The following is an 18140-nucleotide window of genomic DNA, read 5'->3' as shown; positions in this document are numbered from 1 at the left end:
ATCTTGAAATAACTGCGCGACTCCTCTCGGCAGCGCTACTGATTATAACGCAGGCTTTGAGGAGCGCGCTGTTCGCTAATTATTTCAAGGTCTCTGCAGATTGTTGCTTTCATATTCTATGTTTTTAGTGTCTAAAAAAGCGTTGAGGTTTATCAAAAGTATTGCCGTTTTTAGGTTTATGTTTTTTTATACTTCAAATAATTGAAAAATATAACAAAATACACATCATAATTTGAAATAACTGGCCTGAAATATCTAAGCTTAATTGTTTAGCATACTTGCAATTATGGTAAGACGTTTTTGAATTAGTTCGTTTAAAAACAAGCTTGGACATTTTTTTGCACGAAAATAAATCACTTTCTAACTTTAAAGCGTGGAAAGGCCATTAGCATCAGCTAATTTTGCCTCGTATCAATCACTGAGGCGTCGAAAAAGCACCTTAAATTATCCAAGTCCAAAACAATCAGATTACCTCGAGATCACACAAGAAAAAATCAAATGAAAACCGAAATTGTGACTCCAATGGTAATCTTGTTTGGCATTTATACGACCAAGAATCCAGCTCAGCTCCTGCAAGCGGCAGCGCATTTGGCTGGACTTGGCTGATGCATTATTAATTACCATTCCGTCGGGGCACATTTGAAAGGATTTGGAAAAAAGTAAATTGAAAACAAAACGTTGCCAGAAGCAGTCCCTGATCGTAGTGATTTATGGATTCAATGCACTTATCTCGGACATCGCAAAGAGAAATTCGATTTTTGGGGCGTTCATTTCCCCTTTTTGTGTCAATAAACTGGTAACCTCAAGACAAGGTCAAAACCACAGATTTGTAATTAGGAAAACAGTGGTTTGCTGTGACCAAATAAACACATTTTGAAAATTTTTGTTCCATTTACAAATCTATGCCTTTAAGCGTTTGTTCGTATTAAAATATATAATTTACATATTTTTCATAAGTTTGTAAAAACCTACCATGTTTCAGCTAAACCAAAGCTTGTTTTCCTGCAAACGAATGGTGGGCTTCTTTACCGCCGTTTTGAGTTTAGGTGCTAATTTTGGTTCAAAATTTTAATCAAAGTGCATAGCGTAAGTTGGGTCAACTTCACTAGGCTATTTAGTTCCTGGATCTGCTGTGACGTAAAGATTGGTCAACGCCAGAATGGCCAATTGGTTAGTGCAACTCCCGGTGTTCAGAATGTTGTGTATTTTTATCTTTTCTCTGTCGCTGGTGTTTCCCTGAGCAAAATAATCGAGCGGCATTGCTCCAATCCAGTGGTTCCCAATGGGTTGAGATCACTGCTTAAATCGAAAAACCGAGGATAAAAATGAAAGAAACAAACGGGTAGGACTTTTCACAAATTTTCTTTGCGTATAAGCTAGAAAAGATTTTCATCCCTGAATCACGATTCACGAAGTTCAACAACAAGTCACAAAAATTCAGGCTGCAATGTTACTCAATACCATGTAAACAAAGATGCTGCAACGTGCAAGGTTTACTGACAAAACGATAGTGAATGAAGCACTTACCCTGGTTTAACAGGATACTTGATGACACAAATAAACAGAATTTGTATCAAAATGTTTAGAACAATTCCCGTCGGTTTTCAGCAACCATCCACCGTTTAAGTTCCGCCATATCTTTTACCACCCACAGTTTTATTAGCCATGTATTTTCACAGAAAGCATCGATGAAAATCAAACTGGCGCCAAAACTAAAACTAACTGTCAATCACTTAAAGTCACACTGGTTGATAAATATCAGCACATGAATATGATTTCTATTTGCGGTGTTGCACAAGCATAAAGTCATTCATAAGTCACAGCATGTTTTGATTGAAGGACGGTGTTGTTGTTGTTGTTGTTAGATATGCCCCTTTTCTCGCAAACTAAGTTTATTTGGGATAACAAAGGTACGATTTGGCGCATATTAGTTAGCTGTGGTGCATTGCAGGAGTTTAGTGTAAAAATGGTGCACCAAAAACATGTTTTTTTTGTATTTTACAGACCATCACTAATACATTCAACTAATGCTTGTTGGCCTATCACCAAGGGTTGTTTTCCGGCCCATTTTTCGCTTGCACAAATGTCACATAAAAAGATCAAGCGAATGGAGACGAATTTACTGCTTTCACAGCCGACCCTTGTCACAACGTGCTGGACAACAAAATACGGCCAACACAGACAACGTCAATCTAATAAACAATGTGAACGGTGACTTGCAAGGAATTCACCAGGATATTAACCAGGTATGTTTGTTTGTTAGACTCTGCAACCTTTAAAGTGGAAGATAATTGTTTTAAAACTGAAGGTAGTGGCGAAAATGTATGTCATGTTCATTACATTGAATGAGATTTAGATGTACTGAACGCTTCAGTTGTGCATGATTATCTGTAACTAAAATCGTCTGTATTGGACCCACATGATTCTGAAGAACTATTTCTGCATAAGTACAGTATAAAGTTTAGAGATGTATTTGTTTACATTTTTTACTGAGATGCTGAACAACAATCTTTGCACACAACTTTATCTTATATAGGTGGAAGTGAGTAACGAAAGAAACATGATTATGAATGTTCTTCTGTAGATACTGGACTCAAAGCCAGGAATGTTACAAAATATGTGTTGTTACTATTTTGATGGCAAAGGAAAAAGCATACGACCTAGAATTGTTTTTCTTGTTTCTCGTGCATTCAATTATCACAACTTTAGCAAAAGGTAAGTTGTATATATTTTACTTCGCAGTTCTCATCAGTTATGACATAACTGTTCTGTAATCCTCACTGTATTATAGTTTCGTATCAGAAGACCAAAGAAAAGTTGCATTAATATCAGAAATGATTCATGTTGGAAGTTTAATACACGATGACGTGGTCGATTTTTCTGATGTTCGTCGTGGGAAAATGTCTGTGAATTCAATTTGTGGTGATAGAAAAGTGAGATGGTCACTTTTTAAACATTTTTTGTGAGTTTTTGTGGACTTGAAGCAAATTCGACTTTTTTCGTTGCAGGCACTAATGGCAGGAAATTTTGTTGTTTCTAATGCATCTCGTTTATTATCAAGCATAGGCAATGCCAATGTCACTGTAACTATTTCCCAAGTTATTGAAGATATAGTTCGAGGTAAACTAATGTTAAAAATGTGGTTAAGTGCCCCATATGCTACATGTAAACATGACTACATTTGCAGGAGAATTTATGCAACAGGATAACCAAGGCTCATTCAATCAATACCTTAAGAAAACCTACAAAAAGACAGCCAGTCTTGTAGCCAACTGCTGTAAAGCTGTAAGTTACTATTCAGTAGAAAATGGTGAATTCTCATTTGACTACAGTCATTTGTGTTTAGTTACATATGTAATTTGCTAGTGGTTTTGTCAAATTAACCACAAAAAATTAGAATGCCAAGAGTAGTTTTTGTGATAGGCCTTCAGATTCACACTCGTTATGCTATAAAACAGAATATAAGACAAACGATATGCATTTAACTCGATTTGTCTGTGATAATAAAATGAATCTTAGGCAGTACAGTTGTCATCATCCAAAGCACAGGCAGAGACTGCCTTCGAATTTGGGCGAAATCTTGGCATTGCATTCCAACTAGTTGACGATCTTTTGGATTTTGTGTCTACCTCTGAAAGCTTAGGCAAACCTACCGCTGCTGACTTGAAATTAGGACTTGCTACAGCACCCGTTTTATTTGCAAGTGAAAAGGTATAAACTTAAGGCTGTAAAACTTGTTATTGGGAGTGTATAGATAAGACAAAAACTGCACAAAAATGAATCCTAAGTAAAACCTTTTACATCAAATTCCTAGTCCAACGTTTTTCTAATGTTTAACTCTTCTGCTAGAGCCTTAATACATTAAAGCCATTTAAGTTTACAGTTCAACGTACATTTTCTTTCCAATGTCATTTGCACAGTAATGTTTGTTTGTACAAGGTTTATGTGTTGAGTCCTAAACTAACGGTATTGCACTTTACAGCATCCACTGTTACATGACATGATTTTGCGCCGTTTTCAGCACAAACATGACGTTGAAGAAGCTCTTAAACTCGTTGCAAATGTAAGAGCTCACTTACAACTGCTATCTTGTATAAATTATAATTACTAATGTTCTTTTGTAGAGTGGAGCTATCGAAGATACACGGTTACTTGCTACGCAGTATTGCCACGACGCTGTGCGTTGTTTGGAACATTTAAAACCGTCCCCGGAAAAAGACGCATTAATACAAGTTACCGATTTGGTCGTTAACAGGAGTAAATGACCTTCGTCCTTCAGGGATATTAAAATTTGAAAGACGATTCTGCACTTTGGTTTTATGAGCTGTACTAACGAAAGAAAGTGTTTTGACGTTCTTATCGTATGTTCCGAAAACGGAGTTTCATTATCAGTCGATGGCCTTGAAAAATACCTATATGTTGCATTTTCTTTGTGCCTTAATAAAACGGGAAAGTTGCTCATTTCGTACTGACCAAAAAACATGTTGTTTTGAAAGGCTTTGCACTAAAAAGGACAGGGCTTTCCCGTTGTGGCTGTGACTTGTCGATTATTGCTTCCAACGTCAATTCACGTTCTTGCTAACGGATGTTATGCAGAAAGATGCACAAAGTTGCTGCCGAAAAAAGGGCTTGTTTATAACGTCTGCAACATATATGTTGCCTTTGGCCATTTTCGCCTAGTGCTCAAAAGGCTGACCCTTCAGATCTTGTTTCACTTGTAGGCACCCCTGCCTCGATGGCGACTTGTTAAAGGCGGCTACAATGTAAACTATGATGTTCATTGCAAATTGTTTGGTGAGTCTGATCTTTGCATCTCAATAACAGCTGACTGATTAACAGCCACACATATGTCTCTTCTTTCTTTGTATTCTTGAATAACGTTAAAGGCGAACGTTCAAATCAGCTCCACATGGGATAAAACTAGAAGACTCAAAAATAGTCTAAGAATAGACCAAAAATAGACCCAGAAAAGAGCCATAATTCACCGGCGACAAAGTCGAAAACAAGCTATTTATAGTAGAGCAAAATATTGGCTATTGCGTGAAACCTTTTTTCCTTTAATTTATAGAATTCATTTTATGGCAAAGGTGCAATTTATAAAGTCATAGCGCTCTCTAACCGAGCTGCTATGCTTCTTCTCAAGTACGAGCGGCTGTGTTCTACTTTAAACTTGAAACGGAAACGACAGTATAAACAAGAGGAAGTATGCGTAATGATAAACGAACACCTTATGTTTGTGCAGAACATTCTAGAATAACCAAGTGACTCAAAATATCTTATGACTTGCATGAGAACGGAAATACCAACACTTAAATCCTGTTATAAAGAGGTTAAACACTTCCCCTATATGCTGTGCAACATTATTGCAAACAACATGCTAACGTTAAACATAAACTTTGTGCACATTAATATCATGACCGCTACACACTAAACAAAGTGCAAGGTGACCAGTTCTTAACGTCACTAACATTACAAAGTTAAAAATGAAAATGTTCTCATATACTTGCAAAGAGGCAGACTCCTCCACCATAATGTACCTCTGTCTTGTTTTTCTGACAAAAATTAAAACCAAACATGTTAAACAAGACTGAAGTGAGAAAAGTTTATGTACAAAACATGTAAACAAGAACAATTTGTTGACCTGGTGTGAAAGGGGGATCATACACATGTAATTAAACACAATTTACAGGTATCAGCTTAAAAAAGGCTAAAGCACTGCACATGATCAACTACAAGATTGGCCTAAAAGTAATAAAAAGTGAGGTGAACATGTTACTTAATAGCACCACTAAAAATATACACTAAATGAGAAACTACACTGTCAGTCATACAATGATGGCACCTTGTGCAAAGAAAACATGCAAGTGTAAAAAACAGATTTGGGAAAGAATGTCCTGGTGTGTTATGCTGTTGCATGATCAGTTGAAGTTGTTAAAAGATGCCGCAATTGTCCAGTTACTTGAGGCGAAATGACTTGAACTGGTGTATAATATGCTGAACCACCCTGTGAATAAAATTATTTCAGTTTATGGCAGGTCTGTAGAAATGGTGTTTAAACAACATCTTGGTACTTACATTGATTTGAAGGTACCTGCAACATGTTGCAGAACAACAATATGAAGAGTGAGTGATGGAGACTATTAAGGCTACACATCCACATATTGACATGAGCACTTGACAAATAAGACTAATTGACTGTAAAAAAGAATTGTTTATGCCAATAAGAGTAGTTGTTAAACTAAATGGGTACCAAATCCCAAGTATTTGTGTTAAATGAACAAATAAATGGATACAAACCCGATGTGTACTATTGATAAAACAACAAACAAACATTATCAAATTCACTGCTTTTTAGTTCAACTAACGGTAAGAATAACTTGTTTACATTGGTGTTCTGTACGGTTACAATGCACATACATATAAATACACAGTAGTATTGTATTATTTCATACTTCTTCTTGGCCACTGTAGTCTGGATTAAGTGAGATAATAGTCATAACAGCTGGTACTGCCAGTCCAACAAGGACTCCACCAGCAAGTGATGAAAAGATTGACATAACCATTCCTCCAATTACCTTCAACAAAGAAATGTGCTACTTTAGCAAAATCCAACTTATACTGGCATGTGCTATTTGCTTTGAACTTAATTCATTAAAATTGTAATAATATACAGTGCATATTAGGTGTTTCCTAATACACTGCAATACATTCATAAACATGGATGGGTTAAAAGTGATGTATATGTTTATCAAAATCATGACAGTTTAAAATCAACAAGCCAATACTGCTTACTGGACATGGTTCACATTTTCTTGCTGAAACTACCCCAAGGACACCAGCAACTAAAAACTGTAAAAAATACAGAGATTGAAAGACAGCAATTATTCAAATTACCATAAATATAAGTTACAATACTGCTTGATGTATTCAATGCACACAATTACTGTGGCAGTTATGTTTTTGATTATATTCCTTTCAAGTCTGTGTATAGTGTTCCTAAGTTACAATACCGGTTTAATCAATTGAAATTTATACTTCGTCAAAACACAGCTAACTTACAAACACTCCACACCATACTCCAGCTCCGTTTGTTCCCCACACAAAGACACTATAATATCCAGTTGGTGTAGAAGCTACAATGACTCCACAAACAATTGAAATAAGTCCAACAACAAGTTCTATAATCTTTGAAAAAGATAGATGTTAAAAATAAGCACAAAATAAGTAAACAATAATTATTGAGTTGCAATTATAAACAAAACATATGCATGAGGTCTAAACATAATTAAAGTGTTGGCTCTTCAATCAAAATATGGCAGTTATATTTAAAAACTGTACTCTGATAGGCATATCTTTTTTACCCCTAGGATTTTGAAAATCTTCATGTGTTTTTTTGTCTTTTCGGGAGCTGGTATGGGATGAACCAATATCATCTGTGGCTGATCTTGTGTTAACTTCCAGTTTTCCATGATGAGCAGTTGCTGTTAACCAACAGAATACAATCTGAAAAGTGGCACAAAACTATAATTTTAGGTTTGTAAATAACATTAGTTTGCGGTGCTTTTTGCTTACTTACATATATTTTTTTAAAAAGTGGCACAAAACTAGGAATTTAGTTTTGCAAATAACAGTTAGTTTGCAGTGCTTTTTGCTTACTTATATATATGTATATTTTAAAGTTAAAAAGTGGCACAAAACTAGGATTTTTCTTCTGCAAATAACATTTAGTTTGCGGTGCTTTTACAGATCAAAATGTGCATGAGATTACTTTTGTACATTGAAAAGTAAAGCATATTTACTAAACACACAAAACCGCGAAAAATACTGTTGTTTATGATGACTTACCTTGAGAAGTTGGCAACAGTCAGATTTTGAGCTGAGAAACAAAACTCGCACGCAGCGTGACGTCAGTCTCAGTGCCGAAACCTGTTTATGTCTGGCTGCAATAAACCGTGACCATCACGTGATCACACCTAAACACGCATTGTCGTTTCTTGCGTCGCTTACATATTCTTTCCCGATATAGTTGCTATGTATTTTTTTGACAACTTTTTTTGGCAAAGATTAGCAACAAATAAATTTGTTTAAAGTATTTCTTCTCTGAAACTGTTTTCCTTTCTAAATACCAAAAACACAGCCGCAAAAATTTCACAAAATATGAAAAGGATGTTTGCATTAAACAATGACGAATTCAATTGTTCAAAATGGAAAAGTAATGATTAACATAGTAATACAGTTGTTAGTGCCAAACAATACTGCAGCGAATTAGACATAAGTACAAAAATTATTGCTTTAAAATGCTGAAACACAAAATCATCAAAAAGGCTACTCTTGGCAATATGAAAAGCATAAATTTGAGGAAATTTAAGCATAAGCAGAAAATTGCAAAAACAGAAGCATACAAAACAGTAAAAGGACAACTTAAACACTGCAGGTAAAACCTTCTTGAAAAAAGCAATATGATTTGTAACACTCATGTGGGAAATATTGCAAAATGATAGCTTGTGTTTTTGGTAATCATGCTTGTTCATGGCAAGTTGTCATGTGTAAACCCTGCAAAACACAAGTTAGTTTCGTTAACTTTCAAAAAACATAAATATCTATGTAAAAGCATTAGGTAAATGATTAACAATAAATGATTAGCTGCAGACAGTGCACACTGGTCACCAGCTGCACTGATATGACCATATAGGTTGAAACAGTGTGCACTGTCTGCAGCCTAAATAACTATGCTTGTGCTTGACTGCTCAAAAACATCTCACTATAGGTTTGGTTTTCATTACAACAACTAGTTTTTCCATATGATTTTGATAGGAGCATTGGGATGGTACCTTTTTGGTGATAAAATGACAAAAAATGTTAGGTTTAGGTAAAATCATTTTTCCTTTAATGGTACTCACATTGTATGTGTTCTTCGCACAACAGGTAACAGCACAACAATATGAAGCATGCACAATTGATACAATAGCAGCTGTAAGACCACAAACACACAGCAAAACGTGGCATATCAGATCGACTTTCTGCAAAACAAAATGTATTGTAACGTATTTTGTTCACATGCACATTTGACACAACATAGTAACACATCATGGTAATGTTACATTAAATACACAGGACAAACATATTAATTTATGATGCAAAGGGATTTAAAACAAACATTAAAAAATGAGTGATACCTCCTCTTCACCGAAACTAAGTATTGCAGCAGTAACAGACATTCCCAGCAACACCCCTCCAGCTAGGGCCGAAACAATGGACATAACCATTCCTCCAATGATCTGTGTACAAAATTATATGTACGAAAAGTTAACACGCATTTACACATTAAAATAAAATAACAAGCTTACTGAACATGGTTTACAACTTCTTGATGAAATGATGCCAATAATGCCAGCAGCAATAAACTGAAAAGTATCAAGGTTTTTAAACAACAAATAATAGTTTATGGAAGAATAATGACATTCCATTATAAATAAACAAATTAGCAGCATATTTAGCAAACACACTGTTTAAGCCTTTCAGGTATCATCAAAAGTTAATTTTAAATGTTAATAACTTACAAAAACTCCACACCATATTCCAGTGGCCAGCAACGCAAACGTAAAGTAAGGAGAAACTGTTGTGATTGCAATAATTCCGCAAATTATAGAAATAGCTCCAATTGCAATTTCCACAATCTAAAAAACAACATTTTACCATGAAATAAACCTGAACAAACATAATTTTCAATAAAAAATATCGTATTTGTATATTTACCCCTAAAACTTTGAAGGAAGTTGAAAATTTCTTTTGATGCTCCTGATTTGACATCATTAGAATTTCAATAGTTTAGAGCAGGGGTGTGCAGCCTTTTTCGTCGGTGGGCCATATAACCAATTTCGGACATCAAGCAAGGGCCACACAATTGTTTTCATGTACCGTATTTACACGTTTTTTACCCTACTGTTGGTACGGCTTGCATTATAATATCATGTAGATATTATTTCCAGACCGCTGCGTTTTGTTTTATTTTGCTTTTAAAATCAACTTTAAAATGTTAGGTGCAAGTAAGTTTCGTCGCCTTTCACAACAAAGTCATTGTTAACTAGACAAAGAGGTATATTACGTCACATTCGGTAAAGAAACGCAACAAGCACCTAGTGCGCATAGAATACCGTAAGTCTGAATGAATTAAGTTCCATGCGCTGGTTTAGCTTATTCTTGTTACGTATAGCAACTAAGAAGATTTACTAAAAAGCTAGCCGTTTTTTTTGCTAAAATGTGCATTTTACTTGCTCTGAATCAGAGTGTTGTTGAGGGCCACACTAAACGGCTTAGCGGGCCGGATTGTGGCCCGCGGGCCGCGGGTTGCACACCCCTGGTTTAGAGCTATTTATCAAACAACTTTACAAGTTCACTACGTTAGCTCTATCAGCTTAAACATATTTGCAAACACATTACTTGTGTTCAGTTCAACTTCAATCACAAACACTACTATGACCCGAACTTTCAATCTTAATAAAATTAATGACGCCAGTTTGTTTGAAAGGTTTTTACCGTTTTAACTACGTTCTTCGTAATTAAGTTGACGAGCACTGACGACTTTGTTTACAAACAACCCGATTACCGACAGGGAAAATCCCCCCCATTCTACCCTGAAATTGTGTCAAAAAATAAACATACCTTTATCAAATTTTATGGTATTTCATCAAAGTGTGTGGTTTCATTATATTTTGTTTTTCTATTTACTAATGAAAATTACCCATCAAACGCAGACTTCCAAAGCTTTTCATTTGCTGCATAAATCTAGGCGTAACATTTTCTGGTAAGCGGTCATTAAATTCGCACAGTGATGTCATACTTGTTTACATTTAGCGCCCCCGCGATCCAGTTGTGGAACATCCGGGACTTTAAAGTGGAAAATCAAAATTTGCAATATGCATTAAACTTACGAAAAAGCGCGGCATTCAAGTTGAGTTGAGTTTGTTTTGCTTTATTCTATCACTCAATTTTAAACAAATGCTAATGTGTCTTTAAATTTAGTTCCTTATATGGTACTTCAGTTTTGAAGTCGCTTTTAAACGCTTTTTTTAAAGACATAAAGGAGGCGTTTTTATAAAGTTGTTTTTGCGCAAGTCAGTTGTTTACATGTAAGGGAAACTCCTCTTGGAAACATGAGTATTAAGTTGTAGAAAATGAGGAAGGTGATATTTTAGTGCTTAAAATATATATACGGTCTATAAATGTTGTGATTTCAGTTTTAAAATGTTGTGAATGAATGCATTATTGTGTGTCGGTTTCTGCATTTTAAAGTTTTAACATTCATCGTCTTTTCATATATTTTGTTGCATAATTAATATTGTACCTCTAAAACTTTCAGTTTTGCAAACAAAAGAAAAAATGTTAGGTGTATAAACTGAGCAACGTTTTTTTTTATCACCAATAAGTTAAAAAAGGCTGTTGAACAACAGCATGAAACTGCGTAAGAAGCCAGCAGGGAGTTCTCCAGTATCAGATGGCCCAAGCAAAGCTATGAAGCGCAAACTGCCTTCTCCTGTAAGTATCACAAATTTCATACAATCATTGTTTGCTGCTGTTACCATTTTTAGGTTCGTACAAAATTTCTATTTTTTCATCATGTAAGTTTTCTGTTTTGTAATCGAGTTTTTTTTTGTCATTTACAGGACGAAGAGCAACAACAGCCACTTACTCCAACCAGCATTTTAACATCAATTAAAAGATTTATAGTTGGTTCAAATGAGGAAGGGGTATGTGCATGTTTACATATAGTTTATTACCTAACATTGACAATATTTTACTTAATTTTAAATGTTTACATATATACATACATACTTCATGCCTACAGCACTTTGTAGGCCTTTGCCAAAATTGTTTTAGCCATTTTAAAGAGCTAAACAGATATTGTGTAAAGAACATACGTTATTGTAAGTTTTAGAATGGCACAAGTTGCTATAATAGTGAACACAGTCTTGTAAAAGTAACTTTACAAGTGATGTTATGTGGTTTAGGCTGAAAGAACACCCCAGCTAAGGAGGGCTGATAGAATCAAGAGGAGAAGACAATGTACTTCTCCTGACAATGATGATTCCTTCATTCACTCTTGCACTGAAAAGGCTCCAGCAGCTATAAAGTATGTTGACCTGAAAATGTGGTGATAAAGTATAAATAACAGACAGTTTGTTTCTTTTGATATATCTGGTGATTGCCTACGGACTGTCTTTTTAAACCTTTTTGCAATTAACAAGACAGCAGAATAGTTTGTACATATAAAGCTGATTGCTGCAAACTTTGCTATTCTATGGAATAGTGTATAACTTATGTTTGTTTCTATAGAACTCCAGAAGTAGCACCACAGACAGTTAATGAAAAAGCAAAACCAGCTGTTAAGACCAAGAAAAAACGAGGTAAGGTTTAAGTTCTAAACAACATTTGTCTAAGCTTACATCTATTGGCATAAAATGATTAGCTATTCAACAGTTACTTTTAAAATACAGGAAGGGCTCGTAGAAACCGATCAACATCCAAAAAGTCGATATTGGGAAGCATATTTTCTCCGGTTTACAAATATTTCGGCCAACCGAGTGGTGAGAAACATTAACTTATGCAGCAGTGGAAAAACGCAGAATATAGTTTCTGCCCTTGATTTCAACCATAGCCTGTTATAAATCTCCCCGGAATGTTTTGACAGGAAATTCCCAGGATTTTCTGGCTTGCAGCATAAATATACCAATTTTAATCATCACAATGACACAATTAAGCACGAAAAATTGTAAATTTTTTAATTGGGTTCCAAGGATGCCTGGGAAGTAAAAATATGTATTCCCAAAATCCTAGGAAATAGACCCTAATTACTGCACTTGACACAAAAATATTTTTTTAAGTTAACTTTATGATTTGGGATATTATTTTGGTTTCCCAATGTATATCTACATAGACGTTTCTCCAAACAAGACAGGTATTGTAACCATCTTGGATAATTTTTATGCAGATGAGGAAGGGAGCAGCAGTGAATCCACAACTTCCACAGAAGATCATCCAACTAAACTGGAGGAACAGGTTGCAGAAATTTCTTCTACTACTGATGATTTGTGCAAACTCTCAAATGCTGATCAAATAGAACCGACTTTTGAGGGTGAGTAAAATTGCAAAGATTTAATGACCTCTGGTTTTATTTTTGTAATCCATAGATAAAATATTCAATGTGAAGATATTGATAAAACACTGAGCACATAGCTTCTTTCTTCATGTATATACATACATAACTACACATTGTGTTTTAATAAATTTAATATTAACTTGATCTATAAAGTATATCGAGTATTGCTCATCCAGCAGTTTTATCATAAACAATCGACGTTTCGATGTCTTATACAAGACGCCTTCACTTAAAAAGGTTTTTCACTTTTGTGTATAGAAGCTTGTCTAGGTCCAAAAATGAATTGAAACATGTCTACACATCAAAAACAATTACTAAAATGTATTCGCTTGTCTGTTTATTACCAGTCTAATGTTTCAATTTACAAAATGTGTTTCTAACATGGTATTCAACTCCACAGACACCATCACCCTTACAACATTTAGTTCAGTGTTAGTTGATATGCCAGCAGAGACTAGTGATCCAAGCTCGTCAGCTGATGAAACAGAGGCCTCATCTTCTGTTGACATTGGTAGGGAAGATGAGTGGGAGGTTTTTGATCCTTTTTATTTCATCAAACACTTGCCACCGTTGACCAAAGAGCAGAGATGCAGACAACCAGGTATGGTTAATGCATCAAGCAGTTACAGATAGAATTATTAACTGTGACCTCATTTGTTACTGGGCTAAGCAGAACTATGTGTATTGATCAGGTCCTGCATTTTTATTTTACAAGGCATTGGCCAAAAATCATGCCTACCGTTGGAATGAAAACCATGACAGAACCTAAAGTTATATTATTGCCCAATCACTGCACAAAAAAAAAAACTGTTTTTAAAACCCTTAATATGGTTGTATTGTTAAAATTATGTCACAGAAACACAAAACTTTGTTAAGCAAGTTGGATGGTCGATTGTGAAAATTTCAGTTGTTGACTTGTGGCAATATTTAAACTGGTCCTATTTGTAATAAAGCAGTTTTAGAGGTTCACCTATTACTTTGTCAGTGAACATTAAGATTTTCTTATTACAGCTCTGCCTTTAAAAACCCGAAGTTCGCCTGAGTTTTCACTTGTTCTTGATTTGGACGAAACTCTCGTCCATTGCAGTTTGAATGAACTTGAAGATGCAGATCTAACCTTTCCAGTCTTGTTCCAAGATGTTGTTTATCAGGTAACCACATTCTGGCCAATGATAATCATGCGCTTCAGGATAAAAGACCAAAACCTAAAATAGAAGAATAGTAAACCTGGGTTCATCCGGACACGTTTTGACCAAAAATGTGTGGATTAGGTGAAGACTTAGATTAACTGATGTCAATTAGTTAAATCCTTACCGCAATAAATAGCTGTACCTGATGGACACTCAATGAAAATTTTGTTTTACCTTTTGCTATGTTCCATACTTTTGCAATTGGGGTGTAAATTAGTTTTCTGCAAACAATTCAGTGACTTTTTTGTCTTTTTTCAGGTGTTTGTCAGAACTAGGCCCAATTACAGAGAATTTTTGGAGCGTATGTCGAAGTTTTATGAGGTAATTTGAATTTGCACAGATTTTAATAGTACCCAAAGAGTTCTTTTGTGTCATGAACTAGCATTTCTTTTGCTACTATAATCAGATATTTTTCTGCAAACTGAATTTTTTCATAATGTGTTTAGATTATCTTGTTCACTGCATCGAAAAAAGTTTATGCCGATAAGTTGTTGAACATGTTGGACGGAGGAAGACAGTTTGTAAAGTGAGTTGTTTTTCAAATTGACATCAAACAACTATTTTTTTCAAGCACCCTTGTTACTAAAGCTAACAATACTTAATGTAGAACTAATCGAAATATCTAAGAAATGCCTTAGCTTATAAAATAATATCATAATCTCAACCTCCAATTTTATTGTTTTTTGTGATATATATATATGTGTTAGGACATACTTTGTTTAATAAATGTTATTTACTGCATGTTAATAAATTGCCATTTTCAAGAAACATGTTTCATGCAAACCAATGTATTTGCTTAACCACATTTTTTGCATTTACAGACACAGGCTGTTTCGTGAGCATTGTGTTTGCGTGCAAGGCAACTACATTAAAGATCTGAACATACTTGGAAGGGATTTAAGCAAAACTATAATAGTTGACAACTCACCACAAGCATTTGCATACCAGGTAAGGGTACTTAACATGCTTTGCAGATAGTCACCTAATACTATGAAAAGTCATAAGGCAGGTGTTTGCTATACTATGAGCCCAATAGTGGTCCTTGAATGGAAGTTATGTGGTTTAAATGCTTGTTACAATGCAGGCACACAGAACTTGTTTTGGTTTCTGAGCAAAATAATGCACTTTGCAACAAGCACAAGGCCAACATTGGTTTTAGTGACACAACAATGTTACTAGAATACAAGCATTGTGTTGTTGTTAAATTTTACTATTGGCCATTTGTCAAGTATTAGCAAGTTTGCTGTCCAACTCTGTCAAACTAAAAGATGCATACATTGTGTAATTTGGTCAAGTACATTAACTCCATGAGTAACATGAGTTGCACGCCCCCATGAAATCAATTGTAAGGTTTCATTGAGCCAATTGTATAATCCTTAACATTTGAATAACAGCTATGAACTTTTGTTTCAGCTTTCGAATGGCATTCCGATTGAGAGTTGGTTTTCCGACAAAGATGATTGTGAATTGTTGAAACTGATTCCATTTCTTGAGTTCCTTGCTTCTCAGGTAAGAATGTGTCTGTGTTTTATCTGGCTTACAAATTTCAAAACTTTAAACAACAACTGCAATTCAACAGATTGTGTGATGAACCAATATGCAATTAACCCTAAATGTTAAAGTTTTGCATTAAACTAACTTACATGTTTACACCATAATCTATTTTTAATGAAACTCGTACTCAAGCAACTTTTCATATGTTGCAGAATGGTGATGTGCGCCCCCTGCTGGAGAAAAAATACCAGATGTATGATTTGCTTCCGAGTGACAACTTGTAAAACAGGGTTTCCTTTTTCACTTTGCGTCTTTTAAGTACCTTGCTATCATTGCCAAATGAAGAGAGCACTTGTACATAGTTTGAAGTTCGTTAAATGTAAGTCTGAACTGCTGCAAAATCGCGTTTTCCTTTTTTTCTCAGAGCGGGAAAATGTTTTCCAGTTTTCCGCCTTTTTCGCTTTTGTACTCATGTTTTTTTTTGCAAATTGGTTCATTTTTTTGCTGCGTTCTTTTTTAAACTTTGTCACTGCCCTCATTTCTTATGTTGGACTGCCAGTTAAAATTATTTTAATTTTTACTCGAAGTTGGATAAGGAAGCAACTTCAAATATATTTTAGAATAATAGTGTTTCCCAAAACATTCCTGTTTAAGTTCACTTACAGTAGATTATCTTGAAGAATATTTCCTGATATAAAAGCAAGTTAAAAAACATAACTTTATTGCCTAGTTGTTTGCAGTTTGACAATTATTATAAGTACATTGGGAATGGTACCCTTATAGTGTTTTTTATGAACTATGACCCTTCCCACATATTTTAGTAAAGGCAGCATAAATGGGCGTTTCCTTGCGAAGACAAAGAATATATTTTACACCCGTTTTTACAGAAAGATTTTTTTTACACTTTTAAAATTATTGTATATCACAAATGCTCCTGGAAGGGCTTAACCTATTACAAAGCAACGGTCTTTGTGACGTAACACAGTGCTTTATGGCGTCAGTTTCTACAAAGTTTATGTTTGTTTTGCGTGGAGAATAAATGCTGTTTGTAAATACGATCGTTGCTTGTTTTATGCCAAGAAATTTGGTCAGTTTATTTCGCTTCGTGAAGGAACGCGTCGGCACACAATAGCATTTAAACAAACACCAAACACATGTTTAACATGTTTCAAAGTCAATCCATTGAATTTTAATGTCCACGAGAGCTTGTATGTCATGCCCAAAAGCACGAAAATCTATGCTGCTCATGAACTAGTGTGACTACAGTGTGCGCATCTAGTGATGCTTACAATGGTCTTCAGTGTACCGAGGAAGCTTGTATATAATGCCTGGACACATGATAATCTTTGCTTCGCATAAACTACCGTAACGTCAGTGGTGGGATTCAGCCGGTTCGCACCGGTTCTATAGAACCGTCTCACGAAATTTTATGAGATCAGCGAACCGGTTAGCATTACTGGTTACTGTCAACGGATTTACTGTAACAGAACCGGATGAAAAATATGACTTGCGATAGAACCGGCTGACAAAAAATTTGAAACCCACCACTGCATAAAGTGCACATCTAATGTTGCTCACAGTGGTCTTCAGTGTGCTCAGGGAGCTTGTCTGTATGCTCAGACACGTTGGAATAAAAGGACGTTTTCTATAGTCGTGCCTTGGCGTCAGAACAAACACATTTTCCTGTAAATGAAATTTTGTGGTCCCTAATTTCTATTTGTCCTGGGGCCGTATAGCAACCAGAAGTTTGCTCAGAGTGGACGAACAAAATTTTTTAAGTCAACTCGCCTTGACTGACATTTAATTGGTTCCTTATAAAATACCACAAAACTTTAGGGCTTGTCTGATTTTCACGAACATTCCATAACTGGGCATATTTTACCACAAGCTGCTTTCCACTGTCTCAAAATGTACCAAGTAGGCAAATTTCGTTATTCTTGGGTCATTATATTTTAGCAAATGTCGCGTTTTACATGTGGTTGCATTAAGGCTGCAAATAATGGAGCTAAAACCCACCCAATTTTGTTTTTAAACCAACAAAGTACTTCAAGACGTTTGCTGCGCGCTGAAGTCAAGGCAATTGTTTACCACAAATGATTTACGTTTTTAAAGTGGCCATAATTGATAGACAAGGCTGTTTTATGACAGAACTAGTTAGCCACTGCATTTTGGGGTGCTTGTTTCAACAGACGACGATAAACAATAACGTTTTGAAGGCTTTAGGCAGCCAAAGACAGTTAATCATAATCGCTATGAAGAATTTCACGTGCGGCGCTTTGTCCCCAGGAGATTAGTAAAGA

General features: G+C 35.3%; 4 protein-coding genes across 7 annotated transcripts; 2 read left to right on the top strand and 2 right to left on the bottom strand.

The window, feature by feature from the left end:
- The first annotated feature begins 1810 nt into the window (after window positions 1-1810).
- Window positions 1811-4461, top strand: LOC145218113 (all trans-polyprenyl-diphosphate synthase PDSS1-like). Of its 3 annotated transcripts, XM_080085508.1 has the most exons (9): window positions 1811-1910; window positions 2005-2246; window positions 2585-2715; window positions 2792-2933; window positions 3009-3120; window positions 3188-3285; window positions 3520-3711; window positions 3983-4063; window positions 4125-4461. In XM_080085508.1, exons 2-9 carry the CDS (start codon window positions 2028-2030, stop codon window positions 4263-4265), a joined length of 1116 nt encoding a protein of 371 aa, XP_079941634.1. In that variant the 5' UTR covers window positions 1811-1910; window positions 2005-2027; the 3' UTR covers window positions 4266-4461. The 3 variants fall into 3 exon arrangements, with proteins under 3 accessions (XP_079941634.1, XP_079941635.1, XP_079941637.1); XM_080085509.1 differs by lacking the exon at window positions 3520-3711; XM_080085511.1 differs by lacking the exon at window positions 1811-1910 and having other exon boundaries at window positions 2182-2246; window positions 2537-2715.
- Window positions 4462-4850: 389 nt separating this feature from the next.
- Window positions 4851-8001, bottom strand: LOC145218114 (uncharacterized). The gene is made up of 7 exons (XM_080085512.1): window positions 7846-8001; window positions 7362-7503; window positions 7060-7185; window positions 6793-6849; window positions 6453-6575; window positions 6076-6195; window positions 4851-6004 (listed from the first exon to the last, which is right to left on the bottom strand). The coding sequence occupies exons 2-7, from the start codon at window positions 7467-7469 to the stop codon at window positions 5903-5905; spliced, it is 636 nt and encodes a 211-aa protein (XP_079941638.1). The 5' UTR covers window positions 7470-7503; window positions 7846-8001; the 3' UTR covers window positions 4851-5902.
- Window positions 8002-8156: 155 nt separating this feature from the next.
- On the bottom strand, window positions 8157-10640 carry LOC145218115 (uncharacterized). 2 transcript variants are annotated; one of them, XM_080085514.1, is made up of 6 exons: window positions 9757-10587; window positions 9561-9677; window positions 9348-9404; window positions 9177-9278; window positions 8901-9020; window positions 8157-8553 (listed from the first exon to the last, which is right to left on the bottom strand). In XM_080085514.1, the coding sequence occupies exons 1-6, from the start codon at window positions 9811-9813 to the stop codon at window positions 8518-8520; spliced, it is 489 nt and encodes a 162-aa protein (XP_079941640.1). In that variant the 5' UTR covers window positions 9814-10587; the 3' UTR covers window positions 8157-8517. The 2 variants fall into 2 exon arrangements, with proteins under 2 accessions (XP_079941640.1, XP_079941639.1); XM_080085513.1 differs by lacking the exon at window positions 8157-8553 and having other exon boundaries at window positions 8636-9020; window positions 9757-10640.
- A 696-nt stretch (window positions 10641-11336) lies between these two features.
- LOC145218112 (CTD small phosphatase-like protein 2) lies at window positions 11337-16898 on the top strand. The gene is made up of 13 exons (XM_080085507.1): window positions 11337-11535; window positions 11664-11747; window positions 12009-12130; window positions 12334-12404; window positions 12495-12584; window positions 12989-13132; window positions 13557-13757; window positions 14168-14307; window positions 14605-14667; window positions 14793-14872; window positions 15168-15294; window positions 15760-15855; window positions 16053-16898. Exons 1-13 carry the CDS (start codon window positions 11452-11454, stop codon window positions 16122-16124), a joined length of 1374 nt encoding a protein of 457 aa, XP_079941633.1. The 5' UTR covers window positions 11337-11451; the 3' UTR covers window positions 16125-16898.
- The last annotated feature ends 1242 nt before the right edge of the window (window positions 16899-18140 follow it).

This window comes from Phallusia mammillata, chromosome 3, assembly GCF_965637545.1.
Source record: "Phallusia mammillata chromosome 3, kaPhaMamm4.hap1.1, whole genome shotgun sequence".
NCBI classification, from domain to species: domain Eukaryota; kingdom Metazoa; phylum Chordata; class Ascidiacea; order Phlebobranchia; family Ascidiidae; genus Phallusia; species Phallusia mammillata.
Note: the sequence above shows the minus strand (reverse complement) of the source record. Positions and strands in the feature narration are given on the sequence as shown.